This window comes from Bos grunniens, chromosome 4 (assembly GCF_055505025.1).
Source record: "Bos grunniens cultivar Pamir isolate PY7600 chromosome 4, Bosgru_T2T1.0, whole genome shotgun sequence".
NCBI lineage: Eukaryota > Metazoa > Chordata > Mammalia > Artiodactyla > Bovidae > Bos > Bos grunniens.
The window spans coordinates 18,018,533-18,041,986 of NC_141168.1; the positions used below are offsets into that span (position 1 = coordinate 18,018,533).

Genomic DNA, 23,454 nt, shown 5'->3' on the forward strand with positions numbered 1-23,454 from the left:
AACATCACATTAACAACTGATAAAAGCATGAGTTAGCAGTGCATGTCCATCTAAGGATTTGGGGAACTGAGTATTCACAGATCCCCAAACTCAAAGGAAGTATTAACTACAAAAGGGAGAAAAAACAAAATCTTTTGGGTGAAGAAAAGCATTCACCTTAAACAAATGAGTAAACTTGTTTGACCAAAACTAATAATAATCAGAAGAGAAACTAAAGGCAAAGGAAAAAAGGAAAGATATAACCATTTGAATGCAGAGTTCCAAAGAATAGCAAGGAAAGCCTTCTTCAGTGATCACTGCAATAGAAAAGGGAAAGACTAGAGATCTCTTTAAGAAAATTAGATACCAAGGGAACATTTCATGCAAAGATGGGCCCAATAAAGGACAGAGATGGTATGGACCTAACAGAAGCAGAAGATACTAAGAAGAGGTGACAAGAATACACAGAAGAGCTGTACAAAAAAGATCTTTGTGACCCAGACAACCACGATGGTGTGATCACTCACCTAGAGCCAGACATCCTGGAATGTGAAGTCAAGTGGGCCTTAGGAAGCATCACTATGAACAAAGCTACTGGAGGTGATGGAATTCAATTTGAGCTATTTCAAATCCTAAAAGACGATGCTGTGAGAGTGCCGTGCTCAACATGCCAGCAAATTTGGAAAACTCAGCAGTGGCCACAGGACTGGAAAAGGTCAGGTTTCATTCCAATTCCAAAGAAGGCAATGCCAAAGAATGCTCAAACTACTGTACCATTGCACTCATCTCACACGCTAGTAAAGTAATGCTCAAAATTCTCCAAGCCAGACTTCAACAATATGTGAACCGTGAACTTCCAGATGTTCAAGTTGGATTTAGAAAAGGCAGAGGAACCAGAGATCAAATTGCCAACATCTGTTGGATCACAGAAAAAGCAAGAGAATTCCAAAAAAACATCTACTTCTGGTTTATTTACTACACCAAAGCCTCAGACTGTGTGGATCACAACAAACTGTGGAAAATTCTGAAAGAGATGGGAATACCAGACCACCTGACCTGTCTCCTGAGAAATCTGGATGCAGGTCAAGAAGCAATAGTTAGAACCGGACATGGTGAGAGACTTTATTTTGGTGGGCTCCAAAATCACTGCAGATGGTGACTGCAGCCATGAAATTAAAAGATGCTTGCTCCTTGGAAGAAAAGCTATGATCATCCTAGACAGCCTATTTAAAAGCAGAGACATTACTTTGCTGACAAAGTTCTGTCTAGTCAAAGCTATGGTTTTTCCACTAGTCATGTATGGATACGAGAATTGGACTATAGAGAAAGCTGAGCACCGAAGAATTGATGCTTTTGAACTGTGGTGTTGGAGAAGACTCTTGAGAGTCCCTTGGACTGCAAGGAGATCCAATCAGTCCATCCTAAAGGAGATAAGTCCTAGGTGTTCATTGGAAGGACTGATGGTGAAGCTCAAACTCCAATGCTTTGGAGTCAGAAGAACTGACTCCTTTGAAAAGACCCTGGTGCCGGGAAAGATTGAAGGCAGGAGGAGAAGGGGACGACAGAGGATGAGATGGTTGGATGGCATCACTGACTCAATGGGCATGAGTTTGAGCAAGCTCCGGGAGTTGGTGATGGACAGGGAAGCCTGGTGTGCTGCAGTCCATGGGGTTGCAAAGAGTTGGACATGACTGACCAACTGGACTGAACTGATACTGACATGAGAAATAAAGAAAACACAGCAAAATCTGGTATCTTTAGTAAAGGGATGTAAGGACAATACTCGCTAAGTTCTTACACGTAGCCTTTATGCTTGAAAATCAGTTGGTTGGATATAGTCTCTACATTGGCAGGCAGATTTCTTTAACTCTGAGTCATCTTGGATATCATTTTTCTCACCTTTTCTTCCTGTGAAAATCTCAAAATCTTTACAGTCTTCTGGACTCTAATGTTGATGTTGGAGTCCAATGATAATCTGACACTCTTTGCATTATAAGTGATGTAGTCTTTTTGTATAGATGTCCAAAATGTTTTCTTTAAAACCCTGGAACATGTTTCAGTGGTGGCTGTGGGTACATGGTAAGCCCTTTCAATGTAGATGTTTATCATACTTTCAATGACATTTTCTTGGAATGTAATTTTTTTTTTTCCTGTTCCTTTATTTTAGTACTCTTCAGGTACAGGGAAACCTGTGGTCCATGGGGTTGCAAAGAGCTGGATATGACTCAGCAACTGAACAACAATTATAAATGTTCATATACTTATTGGTATGAGAATAGAAGATCTTCTTGTCTTTTTCTCTATGAATTTCTTTGATTTCATTCTCTACTTGTTTGATTTGTTTTCATCTTTTTCTACCCTTTACTTCTTTTATGGTAGTTTCTAGATTGTCTTGGCTTCCCAAGTGGCTCACTGGTAAAGAATTCATCTGCCCATGAAGGAGATGCAGGAGACATGGGTTTGATCCCTGGGTAGGGAGGATCCCCTGGGGAGGAAATGGCAACCGACTCCAGTATTCTTGCCTGGAGAATTCCACGGACAGAGGAGCCTGGTGCGCTACAGTCCATGTATTCACAAAGAGTCAGACTCAATTGTGGGACTGAGCACAAGGACAAGAGTGTCTATTCAAGAACTTTCTGTTTTAATTTCTGAAATACTTCTAATTTTATTCCTTAACTCCCAGTTTTTCTTTTCATGACTTCTGTATCACAGTCATCTCATTTCTAAATTTTGTAATTCTGGTTTTTTTACATAACATTCTGTTTTATTTGTAGAAATAGGTTTCATTATGTCTCTACTTTAAGACTAAGGTACAATGCTATCTCCATTTCTTTAGATCTGTTATTCAGAGACTTGTTGTCTTTTTTTCTTATATAACATCTTAGAAAGGTGTAAAACCACAGTAGATTCCATAACTCATATTATGTTGTTTTCCTATATTTATAAGAGAAGTTTCCTATGTATGAGTTGTAAACAGGCTAATCTTTTGTACTGAAGTTATCTCAGGATGTATGCCTTGGGAAGGGGTCTGGTGGAACTTTTACAACCTTGAGGTATTCTTTTTATTTTTAGCAGCCAACTGAAGAGTATATAATGTTCTGCTCAAATTAACAAAGTGGGTACTCTCTCTACCCGCTTCTGATATCTATGTCAGAAGTCTCTGCTCCTTTTCAAAAAACTTCCTTGCTGCAAGTCTCAAGTGGTCTCTATTATCTCCTCAACTCAGTAAAGGAATTTTTTTTCCTTACAAGAGCTGTGAACTCAGGTACGGACTACACTCTGTGGCTACATCACATGAGAACCAGTTTCAGTATCACTATAATTTTGATCTTTAGCAGCAAACATGATCTGTAATCATAATACATTTTACTAGGAAACACCATCCACTTTGAGGACACACAGAGAAACCTTCTATATTTATGCCTTTTCTTGCCTTCTCTCCTGTTCACGATAAAGAAAATGTATCTTCTCCTATCTAGTCACCAATGTCTCCACCTATGCCTTGGATCAATTCTACTCTGCCTTCTCAGATGCCTCACACAGTCACAGATCTCTTCTTTTGTATGTTCAGTAGCTCACTTGAGTGGATCCCAAAATAGATCTACAATATGACCCAGCAATCCCACTCCTAGTATGTATCTGAAAAGAACAAAAATGCTAATTCAAAAAAGATATATGCACTCCAATGTTCACAGAAGCATTATTTATAATTGCCAAGATACAGAAGCAACCTAAGTGTCCATCAACAGATAGCTGGATAAAGACGATGTATGTGTGTACACACACACACAGGAAAACTACTCAGCCATAAAAAAAACAAAATTCTGTCATTTGCACCACCATGGATGGACTTGGAAGGCGTTAGGCTAAGTGAAGTAAGTCAGAGAGAGACAAATACTGCATGATATCACTTACCTATGTGGAATCTAAAAAAATACAATAAACTAGTGCAGAAAACAAAAAAGAAGCAGGTTCACAGATACAAAGAACAAACTAGGGTTACGTGTGTGTGTGTGTGTGTGTGTGTGTGTGTGTGTGTGTGTGTGTGTGTAGGTGTCAATATAAGGATAAGGGGGAGGAGGTACAAACTGCTGGGTATAAGATAGTATTGCACAAAACAGGAACTATAGCCAGTACAGATACAAAGAACAAACTAGGGTTACCAGTGTGTGTGTGTGTGTCAATATAAGGATAAGGGGGAGGAGGTACAAATGCTGGGTATAAGATAGTATTGCACAACACAGGAACTATAGCTAGTATTTTGTAATAACTGTAAAATGGAGAGTAACCTTTAAATATTGTGTAAACAATAAACAAACATGTTTACGTCTTTCCGACTTACAAAAAGAAAAAATATTCCTCAATTCCTTTTTTCTTCCCAGGAATTGCCTTATCCCTTTCCTCTCTCACCCAGAAGTAAACTTTTTTCTTTTTACAAAGTTGGTAAATTTTCCATCTATGTCTCTTTACCTCCTACTCACTCTAACATGGTTTTCCCTTTACCTCTCTACCAAAACATACTTTTGCAAGACCTCCACATTTCTAACCCTAAAATCCTCTTGGCCTCTCTTACTAGCCCTTGCAGCAGCTTGCCAATATGAACCACTGCTGCCTTTGTTAATGCTTTCTTTCTTTCACTTTGATGATGCTACATTTTTCTGGTTTTCTCCTACTTCTTGTCTGTCTCCTTTGCAGGTTCATCCTTATCTAGTAGTTGTTCAGTTCAGTCGCTTGGTCATTACCAACTCTTTACGACTCCATGGACCGCAGCACGCCAGGCCTCCCTGTCCATCACCAACTACGGGAATTTACCCAAACTAATGTCCATTGAGTCAGTGATGCCATCCAACCATCTCATCCTCTGTCATCCCCTTCTCTTCCTGCCCTCAGTCTTTCCCAGCATCAGAGTCTTTTCAAATGAGTCAGGTGGCCGAAGTATTGGCCACCTGGTGGCCAAAGTATTGGAGTTTCAGCTTCAACATCAGTCTTTCCAGTGAATACTCTGGACTGATCTCCTTTAGGATGAAATGGTTGGATCTGCTTGCAGTCCAAGGGACTCTCAAGAGTTTGCTCCAACACCACAATTCAAAAGCATCAACTCTTTGGTACTCAGCTTTCTTTACTGTCCAACTCTCACATCCATAAATGATTACTGGAAAAACCATTGCTGTGACTAGATGGATCTTTTTTGGCAAAGAATGTCTCTGCTTTTTAATATGCTGTCTAGATTGGTCATAACTTTTCTTCCAAGGAGCAAGCATCTTTTAATTTCATGGCTTCAGTCACCATCTGCAGTGATTTTGGAGCCCCCCAAAATAAAGTCAGCCACTGTTTCCCCATCTATTTGCCATTAAGTGATAGGACTGGATGCCGTGATCTTTTCTGAATGTTGAGCTTTAAGCCAACTTTTTCACTCTCCTCTTTCACTTTTATCAAGAGGCTCTTTAGTTCTTCACTTTCTGCCATAAGGGTGGTATCATCTGCATATATGAGGTTATTTATATTTCTCCCAGCCATCTTGATTCCAGCTTGTGCTTCTTCTAGCCCAGCATTTCTCATGATGTACTCTGCATATAAGTTAAATAAGCAGGGTGACAATATACATCCTTGACGGCCTCCTTTTCCTATGTGGAACCAGTCTGTTGTTCCATGTCCAGTTCTAACTGTTGCTTCCTGATGTGCATACAGATTTCTCAAGAGGCAGGTCAGGTGGTCTGGTATTCCCATCTCTTTCAGAATTGTCTACAGTTTATTGTGATCCACACAGTCAAAGACTTTGGCATAGTCAATAAAGCAGAAATAGATGTGTTTCTGGAACTCTCTTGCTTTTTTGATGATCCAGCAAATGTTGGCAGTTTGATCTCTGGTTCCTTTGCCTTTTCTAAAACCAGCCTGAACATCTGGAAGTTCACGGTTCGTGTATTGCTGAAGCCTGGCTTGGAAAATTTTGAGCATTACTTTACTAGCGTGTGAGATGAGTACAATTGTGAGGTAGTTTGAGCATTCTTTGGCATTGCCTTTCTTTGGGATTGGAATGAAACCTGACCTTTTCCAGTCCTGTGGCCACTGCTGAGTTTTCCAAATTTGCTGGCATATTGAGTGCAGCACTTTCACAGCATCATCTTTTAGGACTTGAAATAGCTCAATTGGAATTCCATCACCTCCAGTAGCTTTGTTCATAGTGATGCTTCCTAAGGCCCACTTGAGTTCGCATTCCAGGATGTCTGGCCCTAGCTGAGTGATCACACCATTGTGATTATCTTGGTCATGAAGATCTTTTTTGTACAGTTCTTCTGTGTATTCTTGCCACCTCTTCTTAGTATCTTCTGCTTCTGTTAGGTCCATACCATCTCTGTCCTTTATTGGGCCCATCTTTGCATGAAATGGTCCCTTGGTATCTCTAATTTTCTTGAAGAGATCTAGTCTTTCCCATTCTATTGTTTTCCTCTATTTCTTTGCAGTGATCACTGAGGAAGGCTTTCTTCTCTCTCCTTGTTATTATTTGGAACTCTGCATTCAAATGGGTGTATCTTTCCTTTTCTCTTCTTTTCACAGCTATTTGTAAGGCCTCCTCAGACAGCCATTTTGATTTTTTGCTTTTCTTTTCCTTGGGGATGGTCTTGATCCCAGTGTCCTGTGCAATGTCACAAACCTCTGTCCATAGTTCTTCAGGCACTCTATCAGATCTAGTCCCTTAAATCTATTTCTCACTTCACCTGTATAATCATAAGGGATTTGATTTAGGTCATACCTGAATGGTCCAGTGGTTGTCCCTACTTTCTTCAATTTAAATCTGAATTTGGGAATAAGGAGTTTATGATCTGAGCCAGATATTGGAGTGGATAGCCTTTCCCTTCTTCAGGGGATCTTTCCAACCCAGGGATGGAACCCAGGTCTCCCGCATTGCAGGCAGACTGTTTACCAGCGGAGCCACAAGGGAAGCCCAGTAGTTGTTAGCCATAAGAATTCCTAAAGGCTGATCCTAGGTGTACTCCACACTCTATTTTCTAAGAGCAGAAGAAGAAACAGAAGACAGCAAGCAGATCAACAAGGAAGGGTCAGGGAAGTGGGACGAGAACTTGAACGACAGGACCAGTCTAGAAGTTTGATGAGAGGAAGAAATATAAATCAACATACATCAGTATAGAGACAGACACTAAAAATATCAAGTGCTTTAGGCTCTCTTCCTGGCTAAGCTTAGTGATGAGGATATATAGGTAAGAGATCACAGGGAGCTTATCCATTCAATATCAAAATAAATATTCTGGTAATTATGACTTGTATTTAAGAATTTCTATTAAGAACTCCTATTAAGAATTAAGTATTAAAAAGGAGTACGTCAAGGCTGTATATTGTCACCCTGCTTATTTAACTTATACACAGTGTTCATCATGAGAAACACTGGGCTGGAGGAAGTACAAGCTGGAATGAAAATTGCCAGGAGAAATATCAATAACCTCAGATATGCAGATGACACCACCCTTATGGCAGAAAGTGCAGAGGAACCAAAAAGCCTCTTGATGAAAGTGAAAGTGGAGTGAAAAAGCTGGCTTAAAGCTCAACATTCAGAAAACTAACATTATGGCATCCAGTCCCATCACTTCATGGCAAATAGATGGGGAAATAGTGGAAACAGTGTCAGACTTTATTTTTGGGGGCTCCAAAATCACTGCAGATGGTGACTGCAGCCATGAAATTAAAAGACGCTTACTCTTTGGAAGGAAAGTTACGACCAACCTAGATAGCATATTCAAAAGCAGAGACATTACTTTGCCAACAAAGGTCCGTCTAGTCAAGGCTATGGTTTTCCCTGTGGTCATGTATGGATGTGAGAGTTGGACTGTGAAGAGAGCTGAGTGCCGAAGAATTGATGCTTTTGAACTGTGGTATTGGAGAAGACTCTGGACTGCAAGGAGATCCAACTAGTCCATTCTGAAGGAGATCAGCCCTGGGATTTCTTTGGAAGGAATGATGCTAAAGCTGAAACTCCAGTACTTTGGCCACCTCATGCGAAGAGCTGACTCACTGGCAAAGACTCTGATGCTGGGAGGGATTGGGGGCAGGAGGAGAAGGGGACGACAGAGGATGAGATGGCTGGATGGCATCACTGACCCGATGGACGTGAGTCTGGGTGAACTCTGGGAGTTGGTGATGGACAGGGAGGGCTGGCATGCTGCGTTTCATGGGGTCGCAAAGAGTTGGACACGACTGATCAACTGAACTAACTGATTGAATACTATTTAAGAACTTCTTTTAAATTTTGTTGTACCATAATATGAATACCTATGAACTATTTTTATTAAAGGAAATCAAAACAAATTCTTTGAGGGATAGGATTGTTCTGCAACTTTAAAGAGAATGTGAAAAATGTTTTTAAAGACTAGATAAACATGCAAAAACATTGAGATAATTCAGCTAATAGTCATGTTCGTGCATTGTTTTAAACACAAATATTTGAATAAGCACCCTACATATTTATTATGTATATATGCTAAAAACTACTATGCTGCTGCTGCTGCTAAGTCACTTCAGTCGTGTCCGACTCTGTGTGATCCCATAGACGGCAGCCCACCAGGCTCTGCTGTCCCTGGGATTCTCCAGGCAAGAATACTGGAGTGGATTGCCATCTCCTTCTCCAATGCATGAAAGAGAAAAGTGAAAGTGAAGTCGCTCAGTCACGTCCGACTCTTTGCGACCCCATGTACTGCAGACTACCAGGCTCCTCCGTCCATGGATTTTCCAGGCAAGAGTACTGGAGTGGTGTGCCACTGCCTTCTCCAAAAACTACTATACCTTGTACATAATAAATCACAAAAATATAAGATATTTTTAAAGAATGAAATACTCTTAAATATATTGCTAATCACGGAAGCTTCATACCGTTATGGACTAATGGTCCAAGATGTAATATACACTTAAGGCGTAGTTCATCATTAAAATAATAAACGTCAATTTCAAAGAATCTTTTTATTAATTTTCAAACTTTCAGGTCCCCTTCTTGTTAGACCTAGATAGTCACTACTGTTAACTTCCTAATAAGACTGATGAAGAACCTAAAATGTGTCAGTTCGGCTATTCTAATGTTATACTTGCAAAATTAATGTTATCTTTAAGATAGCTAAAAATGAGATTTCAAACAATTTAAGCATGGTGGGAAAACTCATGATGCCATCAACTCCACACACCTGATAAAATTAAACACAAAATAAGGCAGCAACCAGGCAGTAACGCTTATAGTTTCTACACAACGTGGATCTCCTCGCCAGCTAACTCACCACTGATTGCATATTCAGGTGTCAAGAACAACAAGTATCTATCCCGCTACAAAACATTGAAGACATCATCAAATATGAGCAGTCCTGATTTCTCAGAGCTCAGCTTTCTGTCACTGGGGAAGAAGCAAGTCAACAGTACCCAATCTTGATTATAGATTGAACTGGAACTAACTCTACAATTTTAATTGGAATTGGGGATCACTTTTTTTTTTTTTTAAAGAATTTATCATCTTGTAATTGAACGAAGTATAGTTGATTTACAACATTGTGTTAGTTTCAGGAATACACCAAAGTGATTCAGTGTTTTTTATATACATATATATATATATGAAAGTGTTAGTTGTTCAGTCATGTCCGACTCTTTGTGACCCCATGGACTAGAGCCTGCTAGACTCCTCTGTCCATGGGATTTCCCAGACAAGAATACTGGAGTGTATATATAAAAAAATATATATATATTCCTTTTCAGATTCCTTTCCATCATCATCATTATAGGAAATTAAGAATAGTTCTTGTTCTATACCGTAAAACCTTGTTGTTTATCTATTTTAGAAATAGTAGTGTGTATCTGTTAAATCCCAAACTCCTAATTTATCCCCCCTCATTCTCACCTCTTTGGTAACGGTAAGTTTGTTCTATATCTGTGAATCTATTTCTGTTTTATAAATAAGTTCATCTACCTTTTTTTTTTAAGATTACACATAAAAATTATATATGGCATTTGTCTTTCTCCGACTGACTTACTTTGTATAACCTCAAGGTCCATCCGTGTTGCTACAAATGACATTATTTCATTGTTTTTTTGTGGCTGAGTAATAAGCTGGGAAAGATCGAAAGTGGGAGGAGAAGGGGACGACAGAGGATGAGATGGTTGGATGGCATCACTGACTTGATGGACATGAGTTTGAGTAAGCTCCAGGAGTTGGTGATGGACAGGGAAGTCTGGCCTGCTGCAGTCCATGGGGTCACAAAGAGTCGGACATGACTGAGTGACTGAACTGAACTAATATTCCATTCCATTCACATCTTCTTTATCCAGTCCTCTGTCAATGGACACTTAGGTTGCTCCCATGTCTTGGCTAACGTAAACAGCGCTGCCATGAACACTGGAGTGCATGTATCTTTTCAAATTACAGAGTTTTCACCTTTTCCAAATATAGGTGTAGGATTATATGGTATTTCTATTTTTAGTTTATGGAACCTCCATATTCTTCTCCACAGTGGCTACACCAATTTACATTCTCCCCACCAGAGAAAGAGGGTTCCCTTTTTACTATATCCTCTCCAGCATTTATTATTTGTAGACTCTTTGATGATGGCCATTCAGCAATAAGTGATACCTCATTGTGATTGTTATTTGCATTTCTCTGATATTTAGCCATGTTGAGCATCTTTCCATGTACTTGTTGGCCATCTGGATGTCTTCTTTGGAGAAATGTCTTTAGGTCTTCTGTCCATTTTTGAGTTTTTTATTTTTTTTTATTGAGCTATATGAGCTGCTTATGTATTCTAGAAATTAATCCCTTGTCAATCACATTGTTTGCAAATATTTTACCCCATTCCTTAGGTTACTAGTTTGCTTGTTTATGGTTTCCTTTACTGTGCAAAATATTTTAAATTTAATTAGGTCCCATTTGCTTATTTTTGTTTTATTCCCATTACTCTAGAAGACATGCAAAAAATACTGCTATGACTTATGTCAAATAGTGTTCTTCCTAATGTTTTCCTTTAGGAGTTTTACAGTATCCAGCCTTATATGTAGGTCTTCAATCCATTTTGTGTTTATTTTTGTATACGGAGTCAGAGAATGTTTTAATCTGATTCATTTACATGTAGTTGTCCAGTTTTTCCAGCATTACCTATTGAGGAGACTTCTCCACTGTATATTCTTGCCTCATTTTTCAAAGATGAATTGACCTTAGAATCACTTTTTATAGCTATGGCACATGTGCCCTACATCTTAAAATTTAGGGACTTTTAAGACTCTGGAGACCACGGGACTTTGAGTAGTTCCATATCCATATGGAACTTCCCTAGGAATGGAGATTAGAGGGTTGTACACCAGGATCCTGGTAATGGCCTACCATGACCTTCAATCTTTGACAGTTTAAGTCCATAAACTTATCCGAGCACATGTAAATTGTGTTACAATTTGCAGGAGAAAAAAAAAACAAAACACAATAGGGTCTGCAGTAGAGAAATCTCATCACCTCTAAGACAGCTGTGTATAGTTTTGTTTTTGTCTTTTGCTTTTATGAAAGATTCCCAGGTCTCAATCTAAGTCTCAATCTTCCAGGGCTCTAAGCAGAACTAAATTTGGTGGGTAGACAAGGGAAGATTCAGATACAGCACCAGGGACTGCCTAATTTAAAAGGGCAAATGACGATTATAGACATACCACTTGCTAAGCCATGTATCCCCCAGGTGCAACATATGCCTAGAAAAGCCTTATTGCTAACTCACACAAAGGTACCTTTTGGGCTTGCAGCAACCCCGACTTCTTTGCAGGATATGGTATGTGCAATGCAGCCAAGTACCAATAAGCCAACCATGGCATGCTTATTCATGAGACCACAACAATCTATACAACCAAGTACTTCCAAATTAAATTTATGCAAATAAGTTCTAATGTTTTCTCTCTCCTCAGTAGGTATTTTATTTCATAATATGGCACACATTCCATTTTAGAGACTACTGGTCTAGTATATACTTGAAAATACACAAGTAAAATTTGAGAAAGGGATCAAGGTTATAGGAAGATACAAGAGATGTGTGCATCTATGTGACAGTTTAAACTGGTGCAGTCTTCAAATTAAAGGGAAAAGTCTGGCGATCTAAGGACCAAAGTTTGCTGATTACCACATTTGAGTAGAGGGGGAAAAAAGCAATGTGATTAAAAAATGGTCTTCTGACATCCACTTTCAATCGGGACAGAGTAACTAATAGCAGGACAAGCTTGTCTGACATGAACAACTATGTGTAACTGGGAAGAATACATACGAAGTTCACTGTTTTCTGGCGCTGAACAACAGAAATGGATGCCAGTGATGCCTGAAAAAGGGAAAACTCAGGAAGTGAGCCCCTATAATATCTTGATTCTCTACCACCTGGGAACTATATTCTGGCTGTGGTGCAGGGAACTAGAGCCTAAGGAGGACACAGATTAGAATCCTGAGGAAAATTTGGGTGGTGAAATAGGTAAGCACTCGAGAGAAGGGAACTGCACAGAGGAAGGGTACCGGCAGTCTATGAAGGGTTTCTCTGAATCTTTGGCTGAAGGCTACCATGCATGTGCAGGGTGAGACTTACAGAAGTTTACCAGAGAGCAGCTCCTAAGGGATTGAGAGAGGAGAATATATACTAGAGGCCCACAGGGAATAGAGAAAATGAAGAGAAAGATGGCCATCTTAAACTGGATCATAATAATAACAACTTAAAATGTAAATACATTAAACGATTAAAAGTAAAATTTTACAACTTGGATTAAAAGCAAGACAATCATTTATAAGAGAATATAAATGTTAAAAAAGGATGAAAAAAATACACAATTTAAACACAAAGATAAGAAAACTGATAGCTATAATAAGATAACAGGAGTACATCAAGGCTGTATATTGTCACCTTGCTTATTTAACTTCTATGCAGAGTACATCATGTGAAATGCTGGACTGGATGAAGCACAAGATGGAATCAAGATTGCAGGGAGAAATATCAATAACCTCAGATATGCAGATGACACCACCCTTATGGCAGAAAGTGAAGAAGAACTAAAGAGCCTCTTGAGGAAAGTGAAAGAGGAGAGTGAAAATGTTGGCTTAAAGCTCAACATTCAGAAAACTAAGATCATGGCATCCGGTCCCATCACTTCATGGCAAATAGATGGGGAAACAGTGGAAACAGTAATAGACTTGATTTTCTTGGACTCCAAAATCACTGCAGATGGTGACTGCAGTCATGAAATTAAAAGAATGCTTGCTCCTTGGAAGAAAAGCTATGACAAACCTAGACAGCATATTAAAAAGCAGAGACATCACTTTGCCGACAAAGGTCCGTTTAGTCAAAACTATGGTTTTTCCAGTATTCATGTATGGATGTGAGAATTGTCGGTAAAGAAAGCTGAGCGCTGAAGAACTGATGCTTTTCAACTGTACTGTTGGAGAAGACTCTTGAGAGTTCCATGGACTGCAAAGAGGTCAAACTAGTCAATCCTAAGGGAAATCAACCCTGAATTTTCATTGGAAGGATGACTGATGCTGAAGCTGAAGCTCCAGTATTTTGGCCACCTGAAATGAAGAGCTGACTCATTAGAAAAGGCCCTGATGCTGGGAAAGATTGAGGGCAGGAGGAGAAGGAGACGACAGAGGATGAGATGGTTGGATGGCATCACCAACTCGATGGATATGACTTTGAGCAAGTTCTGGGAGATGGGACGGACAAGGAAGCTTGGTGTGTGCAGTCCGTGCAGTCACAAAGAATAAGACATGACTGAGCAACTAAACAACAACAGGCATCATGAAAGAGTATGAAAAATAAAGAAGAGCATTTCGTATTGTTAGGGCAGGGAATCCATCAGTAAGACAAAGCTTCTAAATACCTGTAACAGAAACTAACTAGAAAAAAGGAATTAAGTGATAAATCAGCAATCATGATTGAAGATTTTAACATTTTTCCATAACTGATAGAACAAGCAGAAAAACAAAAACAAAAACCTGACAAAAAACAAAAAAAAAATAACATATTTTTACACTATCAACCAATTTGACCTAATTAACATTTACAGAACACTACTCTCAGCAAATGGAGAATTTAATTCTTTAACTGCACATTCATCAAAACAGATGATACACTAGGACATAAAATGTCTCAGTTCAGTTGCTCAGTCGTATCCGACTCTTTGCAACCCCATAAATCACAGCACGCCAGGCCTCCCTGTCCATCACCAACTCCCAGAGTTCACTCAAACTCATGTCCATCGAGTTGGTGATGCCATCCAGCCATCTCATCCTCTGTCGTCCCCTTCTCCTCCTGCCCCCAATCCCTCCCAGCATCAGGGTCTTTTCCAATGAGTCAACTTTGCATGAGGTGGCCAAAGTACTGGAGTTTCTGGCCAAAGTACTGGAGGACTGATCTCCTTTAGAATGGACTGGTTGGATCTCCTTGCAGTCCAAGGGACTCTTAAGAGTCTTCTCCAACACCACAGTTGAAAAGCATCAATTCTTCGGCGCTCAGCTTTTTTCACAGTCCAACGCTCACATACATACAGGACCACTGGAAAAACCATAGCCTTGACTAGACGGACCTTTGTTGGGAAAGTAATATCTCTGCTTTTCAATATGCTATCAAGGTTGGTCATAACTTTGCTTCCAAAGACTAAGTGTCTTTTAATTTCATGGCCGCAATCACCATCTGCAGTGATTTTGGGGCCCCCAAAAACAAAGTCTGACTGTTTCCACTGTTTTCCCATCTATTTCCCATGAAGTGATGGGACCAGATGCCATGATTTTAGTGTTCTGAATGTTGACCTTTAAGCCAACTTTTTAACTCTCCTTTTTCACTTTCATCAACAGGCTTTTTAGTTCCTTTTCACTTTCTGCCATAAGAGTGGTATCATCTGCATATCTGAGGTTACTGATATTTCTCCAGGCAATCTTGATTCCAGCTTGTGCTTCCTCCAGCCCAGTGTTTCTCATGATGTACTCCGCATACAAGTTAAATAAGCAGGGTGACAAAAAAAAGCCTTGACGGCCTCCTTTTCCTATTTGGAACAAGTCTGTTGTTCTATGTCTAGTTCTAACTGTTGCTTCCTGATCTGCATATAGGTTTCTCAAAAGGCAGGTCAGGTGGTCTGGTATTCCCATCTCTTTCAGAATTTTCCAGTTTATTGTGATCCACACAGTCAAAGGCTTTGGCATAGTCAATAAAGCAGAAATGGATGTCTTTCTGGAACTCTCTTGCTTTTTCCATGATCCAGCAGATGTTGGCAATTTGATCTCTGGTTCCTCTGCCTTTTCTAAAACCAGCTTAAACATCTGGAAGTTCATGGTTCATGTACTGCTGAAGCCTGGCTTGCAGAATTTTAAGCATTACTTTACTAGCATGTGAGATGAGTGCAATTGTGCAGTATAGTTTGAAATTCTTTGGCATTGCCTTTCTTTGGGATTGGAATGAAAACTGACCTTTTCCAGTCCTGTGGCCACTGCTGAGTTTTCCAAATTTGCTGGCATATTGAGTGCGGCACTCTCACAGCATCATCTTCCAGGATTTGAAATAGCTCAACTGGAATTCCATCACCTCCACTAGCTTTGTTCATAGTGATCCTTTCTAAGGCCTAGTTCACTTCACATTCCAGGATGTCTGGCTCTAGGTGAGAGATCACACCATCATGATTATCTGGGTCGTGAAGATCTTTTTTGTACAGTTCTTCTGTGTATTCTTGCCACCTCTTTTTAATATCTTCTGCTTCTGTTAGGTCCATACCATTTCTGTCCTTTACTGGATGAGCCCATCTTTGCATGAAATGGTCCCTTGGTATCTCTAATTTTCTTGAAGAGATCTCTAGTCTTTCCCATTCTATTGTTTTCCTCTATTTCTTTGTATTGATCGCTGAGGAAGGCTTTCTTCTCTCTCCTTGCTATTCTTTGGAACTCTGCATTCAGATGCTTATATCTTTCCTTTTCTCCTTTGCTTTTTGCTTCTCTTCTTTTCACAGCTATTTGTAAGGCCTCCTCAGACAGCCATTTTGATTTTTTGCTTTTCTTTTCCTTGGGGATGGTCTTGATCCCTGTCTCCTATACAATGTCATGAACCTCCATCCATAGTTCATCAGGCACTCTATCAGATCTAGTCCCTTAAATCTATTTCTCACTTCCACTGTATAATCATAAGGCATTTGATTTAGGTCATACCTGAATGGTCTAGTGGTTTTCCCCACTTTCTTCAATTTAAGTCTGAATTTGGTAATAAGGAGTTCATGATCTGAGCCACACTCAGCTCCCGGTCTTGTTTTTGCTGACTGTAAACTTCAAAAGATTTAAATCCTACAGAGCATTTTTTTTTTTTTTCACTCTAATGAAATAAGCTATCTAGAAAGTCCCCCATACATCTACAAATTTAACACACTTCTAGGCAACCCACTGGTCAAAAGCTGAAACATCATTCAGCTCCTGAACACACTGAAAGGATAAAAGAATGTTACGATCAAACTCATGCCAATAAATGTACCAATTAGCAAAATCATATACTTTTATTCACACAATTTACTGAAATGGATTCAAGAAGAAATAGAAAAAATCTGATAGCCCTATTTCTATTAAAGACACTGAATTCCTAATCAAAATCATCCCCATAAAGAAAACTCCAAGCCCATGTGGATTCATTAGTGAATTCTGTCAAATATTCAAGAAGGCATTAACAGTAATACAAAAACTCAGAAAACAGAGATGGAGGCAACACCTTATACTATATTTTGAGGTATTACCTTGATGCCAAAATTAGGTAAGAACAGAAGATAATCATATGTTCCTCATGAATATAAGAAAAAAAAAAAATCTTTAAAGTATTAGCAAGTCAAATCTAGAAATGCACAGAAAGAACAACACACTGTGACCAAGAATTCAAGACTGGTTTAACATATGAAAATCAATGTAAGTCACCACAGAACAGGAAAAAAACAAAACAAAATCCACCACATAACCATTTTAATAAATATAGAAAATGCATTTGACCAAATTAATCATTCATTCATGGTAAAAACCCTGAAGACATTTGAAATAGAAGGAAACCTATTAATGTTTTTTATAATGGGCAATTATAAAAAACAAAGAAGCTAACATATTAATGGTGAGCAACTTAATTTTTTTTTTAAATTGGAGGATAATTGCTTTACAATGTCGTGTTAGATTCTGCCATACAATAATGTGAATCAGCCATAAGTATATATATGCCCACTCCCTCTTGAACCTCCATTCCACTTCTCTAGATTGTCAAAGAGCATGGGGTTGAGCTCCCTGTGTTATACAGCAACTTCCCACCAGCTGTTTTATGTATGGTAGATTGTATATTTCAATGCTACTGCATATGTTTCAATTCATCCAACCCTCTCCATCCCCCGCTGTTACAGTGCCCAATTTAATGTTTTATCCCTAAGATCAGGAATAAGAAAAAGAATGTCATCTCTCATTTAATACTGAAATGAACTAAACTTCTCTTCAATATGGTACTGGAAGTCCTAGCTAGTATAAGAGAAGAAAATGTCATAAATTATAAAAAAATGAAAAGAAATAAGTAAAACTACCTGCAACCAACGTGATAGTCTATGTTGAAATTCCTAAGGAATCTACAAAAAACTACTAGATTTAATTGAATTTAGCAAGAGAATGGGATATTATCAACATACAAAAGTCAATTGTATTTCAATGTGTAAGCAACAATTGGAAATGAAAAATTTTAAATGCCACTTTCAATATGTTAAAGAATATTATCATAAAATATTTCAGAGCAAACTTCACAAAAAAATCAGCTCCCAGAATTGATGGTTAAGTGTTACAGACTGCCAGTTAATAAAGAGAACTGATGGACTCATATTTTACTCTCCCTTTGACAACTAAAGTGACCCCTTTCAAAAGTGTGCTCAGTCTTCTTTAAAAATAGCTCTTAGAGCCTGCTACTCTTTGGCTGAACAGTAATATCCACACTATAAAATATTGCATAACATTGTAACATTTCACAACATTATAACATTTAAGATCAGTTTGTCTCCTGACTTCATGTACCATAATGTATCTAAAGAAAATATTTTCCAAGCTCTTCCCCCTTTCCTGGACATTACTGCATACTAAGAAAATAAAAGTCTTGTGGTCACTCATTTTCTAACTGGTAGCCATACAAAATTGAAACAATGTTCTCAATATGGGCTTGCTGACCAAACATGAAATGTGTCTAAGCATTTACAAAAACTGTATCTTTGTTGTTACAAATTAGCTTTGTTTCTTCTTTACAACAATCAAACCATTATGTCGATTTTTGTAAAAAAAAAAAAAAGTTAGAAAACACTTTCTATAAAGTTCATTTAGGATAACAAAAGGAGCACCAAAAAGCACTTAACAGAAAGAGAAACTAGGTTTGATGGTGTTGAGAACACTACACTTTTGAATTTGGTCTTCATTTTCTAACGAATCCTCTTTGAGCAACTGTACTTTAGAATAATACAGCTTGAACTAAAACACACACACACACACACACCACACAAAAACAAAATAAAACCCAACCACTTGGGTTTATGATTATCTAGAACTCTGAAATAAAGCTATGACATACTGAGCTCTCTGGGGTAAGAGGTCTAGAAAACTTATTTGCAACAAGCATATCAGGTGATTCTAGTAAAGTGAAAATTTGAAAACCCCTATCTAAATCTTTATGCTTTCTTTATAGTCCAACTCTCACATCCACACATGACTACTGGAAAAACCATAGCTTTGACTAGATCTAAATCTGAGTGTAACTGTAACACATATGGCCTCAACAAAACTAGTTTTGTTTGGCCTACAGAAAGGGTCCACACTGAGTATGTGTTAATTACTTGCCAATATCTAATACTAGAGAAATGTTACATTCCTCCAGACCTCAGACTTCTCATTAAAAATTAAAGATCCTCCAAGCCTGGCCCTGCTCTATCACAAGACAACCTGCTGGAGCTAAGTAGAGTTTGCTCCCTTCCTTTCTCTCCCACCATTTCCTATTATTTTACCCAAGCCTTCTAGTTCCCCATCTGTTACTTGGTTAGCTCCTGACAGGACTGTAGTTTGACCTTTGATGCCTGTCCCCACAAGTTCATTAGGAGAAGAAGAACAGAGATAATGAACCTTATTTACAGTTGATCCTTGAACAAGCTGGGGGGTTAGGGGTGCTGACACTTGTGCAGTTGAAAATTCGAATATAACTTACTGTTGACCTTCCCCCTCCCAGTTCTGCATCCTTGGATTCAACCCATGACAAATCATGTACTACTCTAGTATTTCTATTGAAAAAAATCTGTGTATTAGTGCACGCTTGCAGTTCAAACTGTGCTGCTTAAGGGTTAACTGTGGTTCTGAAATAAACTATTAACTTTTGTTACAGCTAATATTAGAATAAATCTGCAAGGAGAGAGGAAGGGAGAAAATATTCAAGTTATTAAGACTCAACATCGTATTTTTAATTTATTGAAGATAATCCTAACTTTTTTTCTTTAGAGATATATGCAGAAGTATCGTTGGTAAAAAAACATCTTCCTCAGTATAAAAAAAATGAAAACATTACCTTCCAATTTAAAAGCTTTTCTGAACTCTGGCTTACAATACAAACACAAAGATAAAAAATATCTGGAGACTGCAACAGTTTGAGAACTTTATAATTGCAAACTTGCCTCAGAATTGAGGATCAGAGCTTTTATTACTCATGTTCTCATTCATTCAGATCTAAATGTCATGCCCTGGAACACAATACATCTTTAATTCTAGAATTATGCAGAATTCAGATCCTAATTGGCTACTGTCCATTTTAAACATTTAAAATATAAATAAAAGAAACCCTTAAATGTGTCTAAAAATTAAGAAGTAAAATTAACTTTCCAACAGGTGGGCCATGTCAAGAGCAAATTAGGGTGAAGGATCTGAGATTTTTACGGTACTTGCAAACTAACAAAGTATTAGCTTACCATGGAAGCTGGGAGAAGGCATGAGACTGGTGAATCAGAGACAAAGGGCAATTTATTATTACTTCCAGTAATAACATAAGCCAAAGCATCAACACTTTAGCACTGGTTCCCAGAGCCCCGGTTTTCACCTGGCAAGGTGAAGAGGGTCAGTTGACACTTGCTTAAGCAACGCAAGCAATGGGCTGTGTTGCAGGAGAGGAAGCCCAAGTTTAGGGAACCCTAACCTTTTATGATGGGCAATAAGCAGGCCTGCCTTCTACCCCGGGAGACACTGATCTGTTACTATTGTACCATATGCATGGTTCCTCTTTGCTCTGATGGTAGACACTGTCTCTACCATCCAAGGTTTTTCCTTATACGAACATCCTTTAAAAACAGAAACAAAGAGCAGGCAGTCAGTACCTCCCCTGGCAAGCTCTGCACAAACAGCCAGACCCATGGAAAACTCTCTCAACTAGACACTGTTCCTAACACATAAATAAATCAAGAGTCTAACACTGCAACCTATTTAAAAGCATCAATTTCATGTGTTCTTTGACCTCGCTCAATTATTTAATTAGCAATTTTTCTCTAACTACATCAACTAGTCCCTTTTTAAAAGGCAGTGTATGTAAAACAGAATTATTTCCGGTTACTTTGTCTTTTTTAAACAGAGTTGCTCAAATATTAGCCATGTAAACGTTTAAAACCTCAATTATTCTACCACAAACAATTTAGTGTGCTTACTTCAACTTTGTGTTTCAAAACCTGTTAACATTAGCAATGGGACCTACCTGTCAAAAGTCTCATTATACGGTAACAAACACCACAAAGAACAGTAACTTCAACATTTCCAGCTGCTGTCCACAAAATCCAAGAAAATGCTGCACTCCGAATCACTTTTTTCTATTTGTCTTTACCATTTACCGACTCAAAACAAAATCTCGCACCACCAAACACCGTCTCTTAGTTCCTTTGTCCCCATCGGAGAGAACTGATGGCTCATTAAGGTAAATAACCCAAAACATGCAAGACAAAACAAAAAACCAGAATCCGATATGTAACCAAATAAAAGTCCCCACCACCTCATCTTCATCCCTCCCTTCCCCTCGCCAGCTCAAATAACGTGGGTACAGACGAAATGATTAGTATCACCTGGACAAAGCTGCGGGGAGGCAGAGGGTAGCGGTTAACTAGATGCAGCCGGCAAAGGGCCGGAGATAGACAACAGCGCACTCCCGCAGAGGTTTTCAAAAGTACGGGTTGCACGGGCCACGCAGCCCGGAGGAGGAGGCTGGGGGGGCGGGAGCAGCAGCTCGGCCAAGTCCACAGCGCCGGGGGAAGTTGCTTGCGGGGCGCGCGGACGCCGCAGAGCGCGCGAGCCCTGCAAGTCACCGCCGCCAGCACAGACCCTCCTCGCCCCTCCCCCGCCGAGCACCCCGGGCGGCGACGACGTGACAGCGGGTCGCCGCGCCGCCCCGGGGCGCCGGCCTCCTCACCCCACCCCACCCTCCCGCCTCTCACCTTGGGTAGCGAACGGCGAGGAGCCGCTGACCGGCGAGCCGGGGGCGGGGACGGGCGGCGGGGTTTCGGCAGAGCCCAGCATGGGCGCAGGCAGCATGAGGTAGCGCTGGGGCGCGGGCAGGCAGCGCTGGCAGAAGGAGTGCAGGCAAGGCAGCAGCTTGGGGGCCCGGCTCTGGATGTTCTGGTGGCACACGGCGCAAGTGTCCAACAGGTTGAGCCGGGCCGCCTCCCCTCCGCGCTCCGAGTCAGGGCCCTGACGACTCTCGGCCTCGTTCTCCCCGCTCGGCGCCGCCGAGGGCCCCCCGGCGGCCGCCGCCGAAGCGGCCGCGGCCGCCGTCGCCGCCTTCTCCACAGCCACCTCCATTGTCCTGCCCCCGCCGCCGCCGCTGGGAAAGGGGGAGCGCGTTCTCTGCCCGCCGCCGCCCCCGGTAGACCTCCTTCTCCTTCTCCTAGGCCGCTCCGGTGACCCGCAGGAGAGGGAGGGACGGAGGCTCGGGCCGAGGAAGCCTCCTCAGGCCCCGGGGATCCGCCTCCCGGGTGGCGCGGCCGGAAGAAGAGGATCTGTCAGCGGGGACTGCTCTTCGCATCGGGGAGGCTGCGCCCGGCTCGCTTCGCCAACCGCCGCGGCGCTCGTCGAATCCGCCCAGCCCGCCCTCGCCTCTCTGCCTTTCTCTGGGGCCCGCGAGCCCCACCTCAGGCCACGCCCCCGCCGCCGCCCTCCCTCTCCCAGCAACCGAAGCGAAGGCAGGGAGAGAGCCGTTCTATCCAGCCGCGTCTGATCGGAGGGCGGGGCCTGCCCGAAGCCCGCGAGGCTCAGACAGCCGTGGCGGGAGGCTGGGAGGTGGGAGGGCGCTTGCCCAGCCCCGCCCCCCGAGCTCCGGGAACCACGGCCTCTGATTGGCCCTTTGTGTGTGTTTAGCTCCCCTAAAAAGATTAAGCGTTTATTTGTTAACCATCGACCACATAATTCGGTCCAACTGTGTTAGCTCCTCCTATGGGGCGGGGCTTCACAGTGTCTACCTGAAGCTGTTAATTAACTACTTCGAAAAACTCTCTATTTACTACTGCGGACGGAGGTCCAGTAGGAGGAGTAAATATGGTAAGGAGGGTCGAAGCATAACGAAGTCGAGTGAGGGAGCAAAGGGAAGAATTTTTCAAAAAGGGAAAATGTATAGAAAAGATATTGTGGAATTAGCATGGATTTTGCCACCTGGATTTACTAATCTCTGTGATAAGAGGGGAGGTTCTTTTGAAAGTCCGAAAATTTTAAAGGTTTTGCCCATGAAAAAGGTGAAATTAATTTTTAAATCAAGTCAGTGATTTGCTTTTTAGGTGAATAAAACTGATTTATTCTTCAAGGGATTAACGAAGACTGAGTGTTTTATTGCATAAATATGACATTACAAGAAATGGAAATAAATGTCAATACTGATATCCAAATAATTCTAAAATATTCTTTTTCATTTCTCCAAACCCTCACCACCCCCCCTCACACACACAAACTTTGATCAGAAGTTACAATATTTTCACTTTAAAAATGGCCAAGCTTTACAAAAAAGTATAGAAATAGGGTAGGGGAAACAAGCCTCTGTACACATATGACGTGGAAGTGCCATTTTAAAGAATACATGAAGTGATGCTGCACCTTTGCAGAGAGTAGGATGGGGTCAGAATAGGCTTTGTTAAAATGGAAATGATCTTGTGTTAGAGAAATAGTAAGTAGCCAAGATGGCAATGGTCAGGCTCCCTTGCCCTACTTCGTGTGAAAAACAACTTTGCATGGTTATGTAACAGCTGAGATCATCTATATAGCAATGCACACGTGCATTGTGATGCAATAGCTTGTCAAATTGCCACCTTTATTTCTGTATACTAGTATTAAGACCCCCTGAAACATCCCTTGCTGCTGAGTCAGCCACTGCAAATAAAGCATGTCTGCAATTCCTATGGCTCCTCGCATTTTCTTCCAGCTTTGTTTCTTGCACCTTGCCTACCCTGGATTCA

The 23,454-nt window shown here is 40.5% G+C and overlaps 1 protein-coding gene across 3 annotated transcripts in view; it reads right to left on the reverse strand.

Annotated features, from left to right (window-relative positions):
* The window catches only part of TRIM24 (tripartite motif containing 24), a 114,860-nt gene extending 91,976 nt beyond the window's left edge, over window positions 1-22,884 (reverse strand). For 2 of the 3 annotated variants that reach the window (XM_086395347.1, XM_086395346.1), the window contains exon 1: window positions 21,451-22,884. In XM_086395347.1, the coding sequence (XP_086251473.1) occupies window positions 21,451-21,814 (364 nt within the window). In that variant the 5' untranslated portion in view covers window positions 21,815-22,884. Of the gene's footprint in view, window positions 1-20,720 lie in introns of all 3 variants that reach the window. The other variant, XM_086395348.1, reaches the window with a different exon arrangement.
* Window positions 22,885-23,454: the final 570 nt, after the last annotated feature.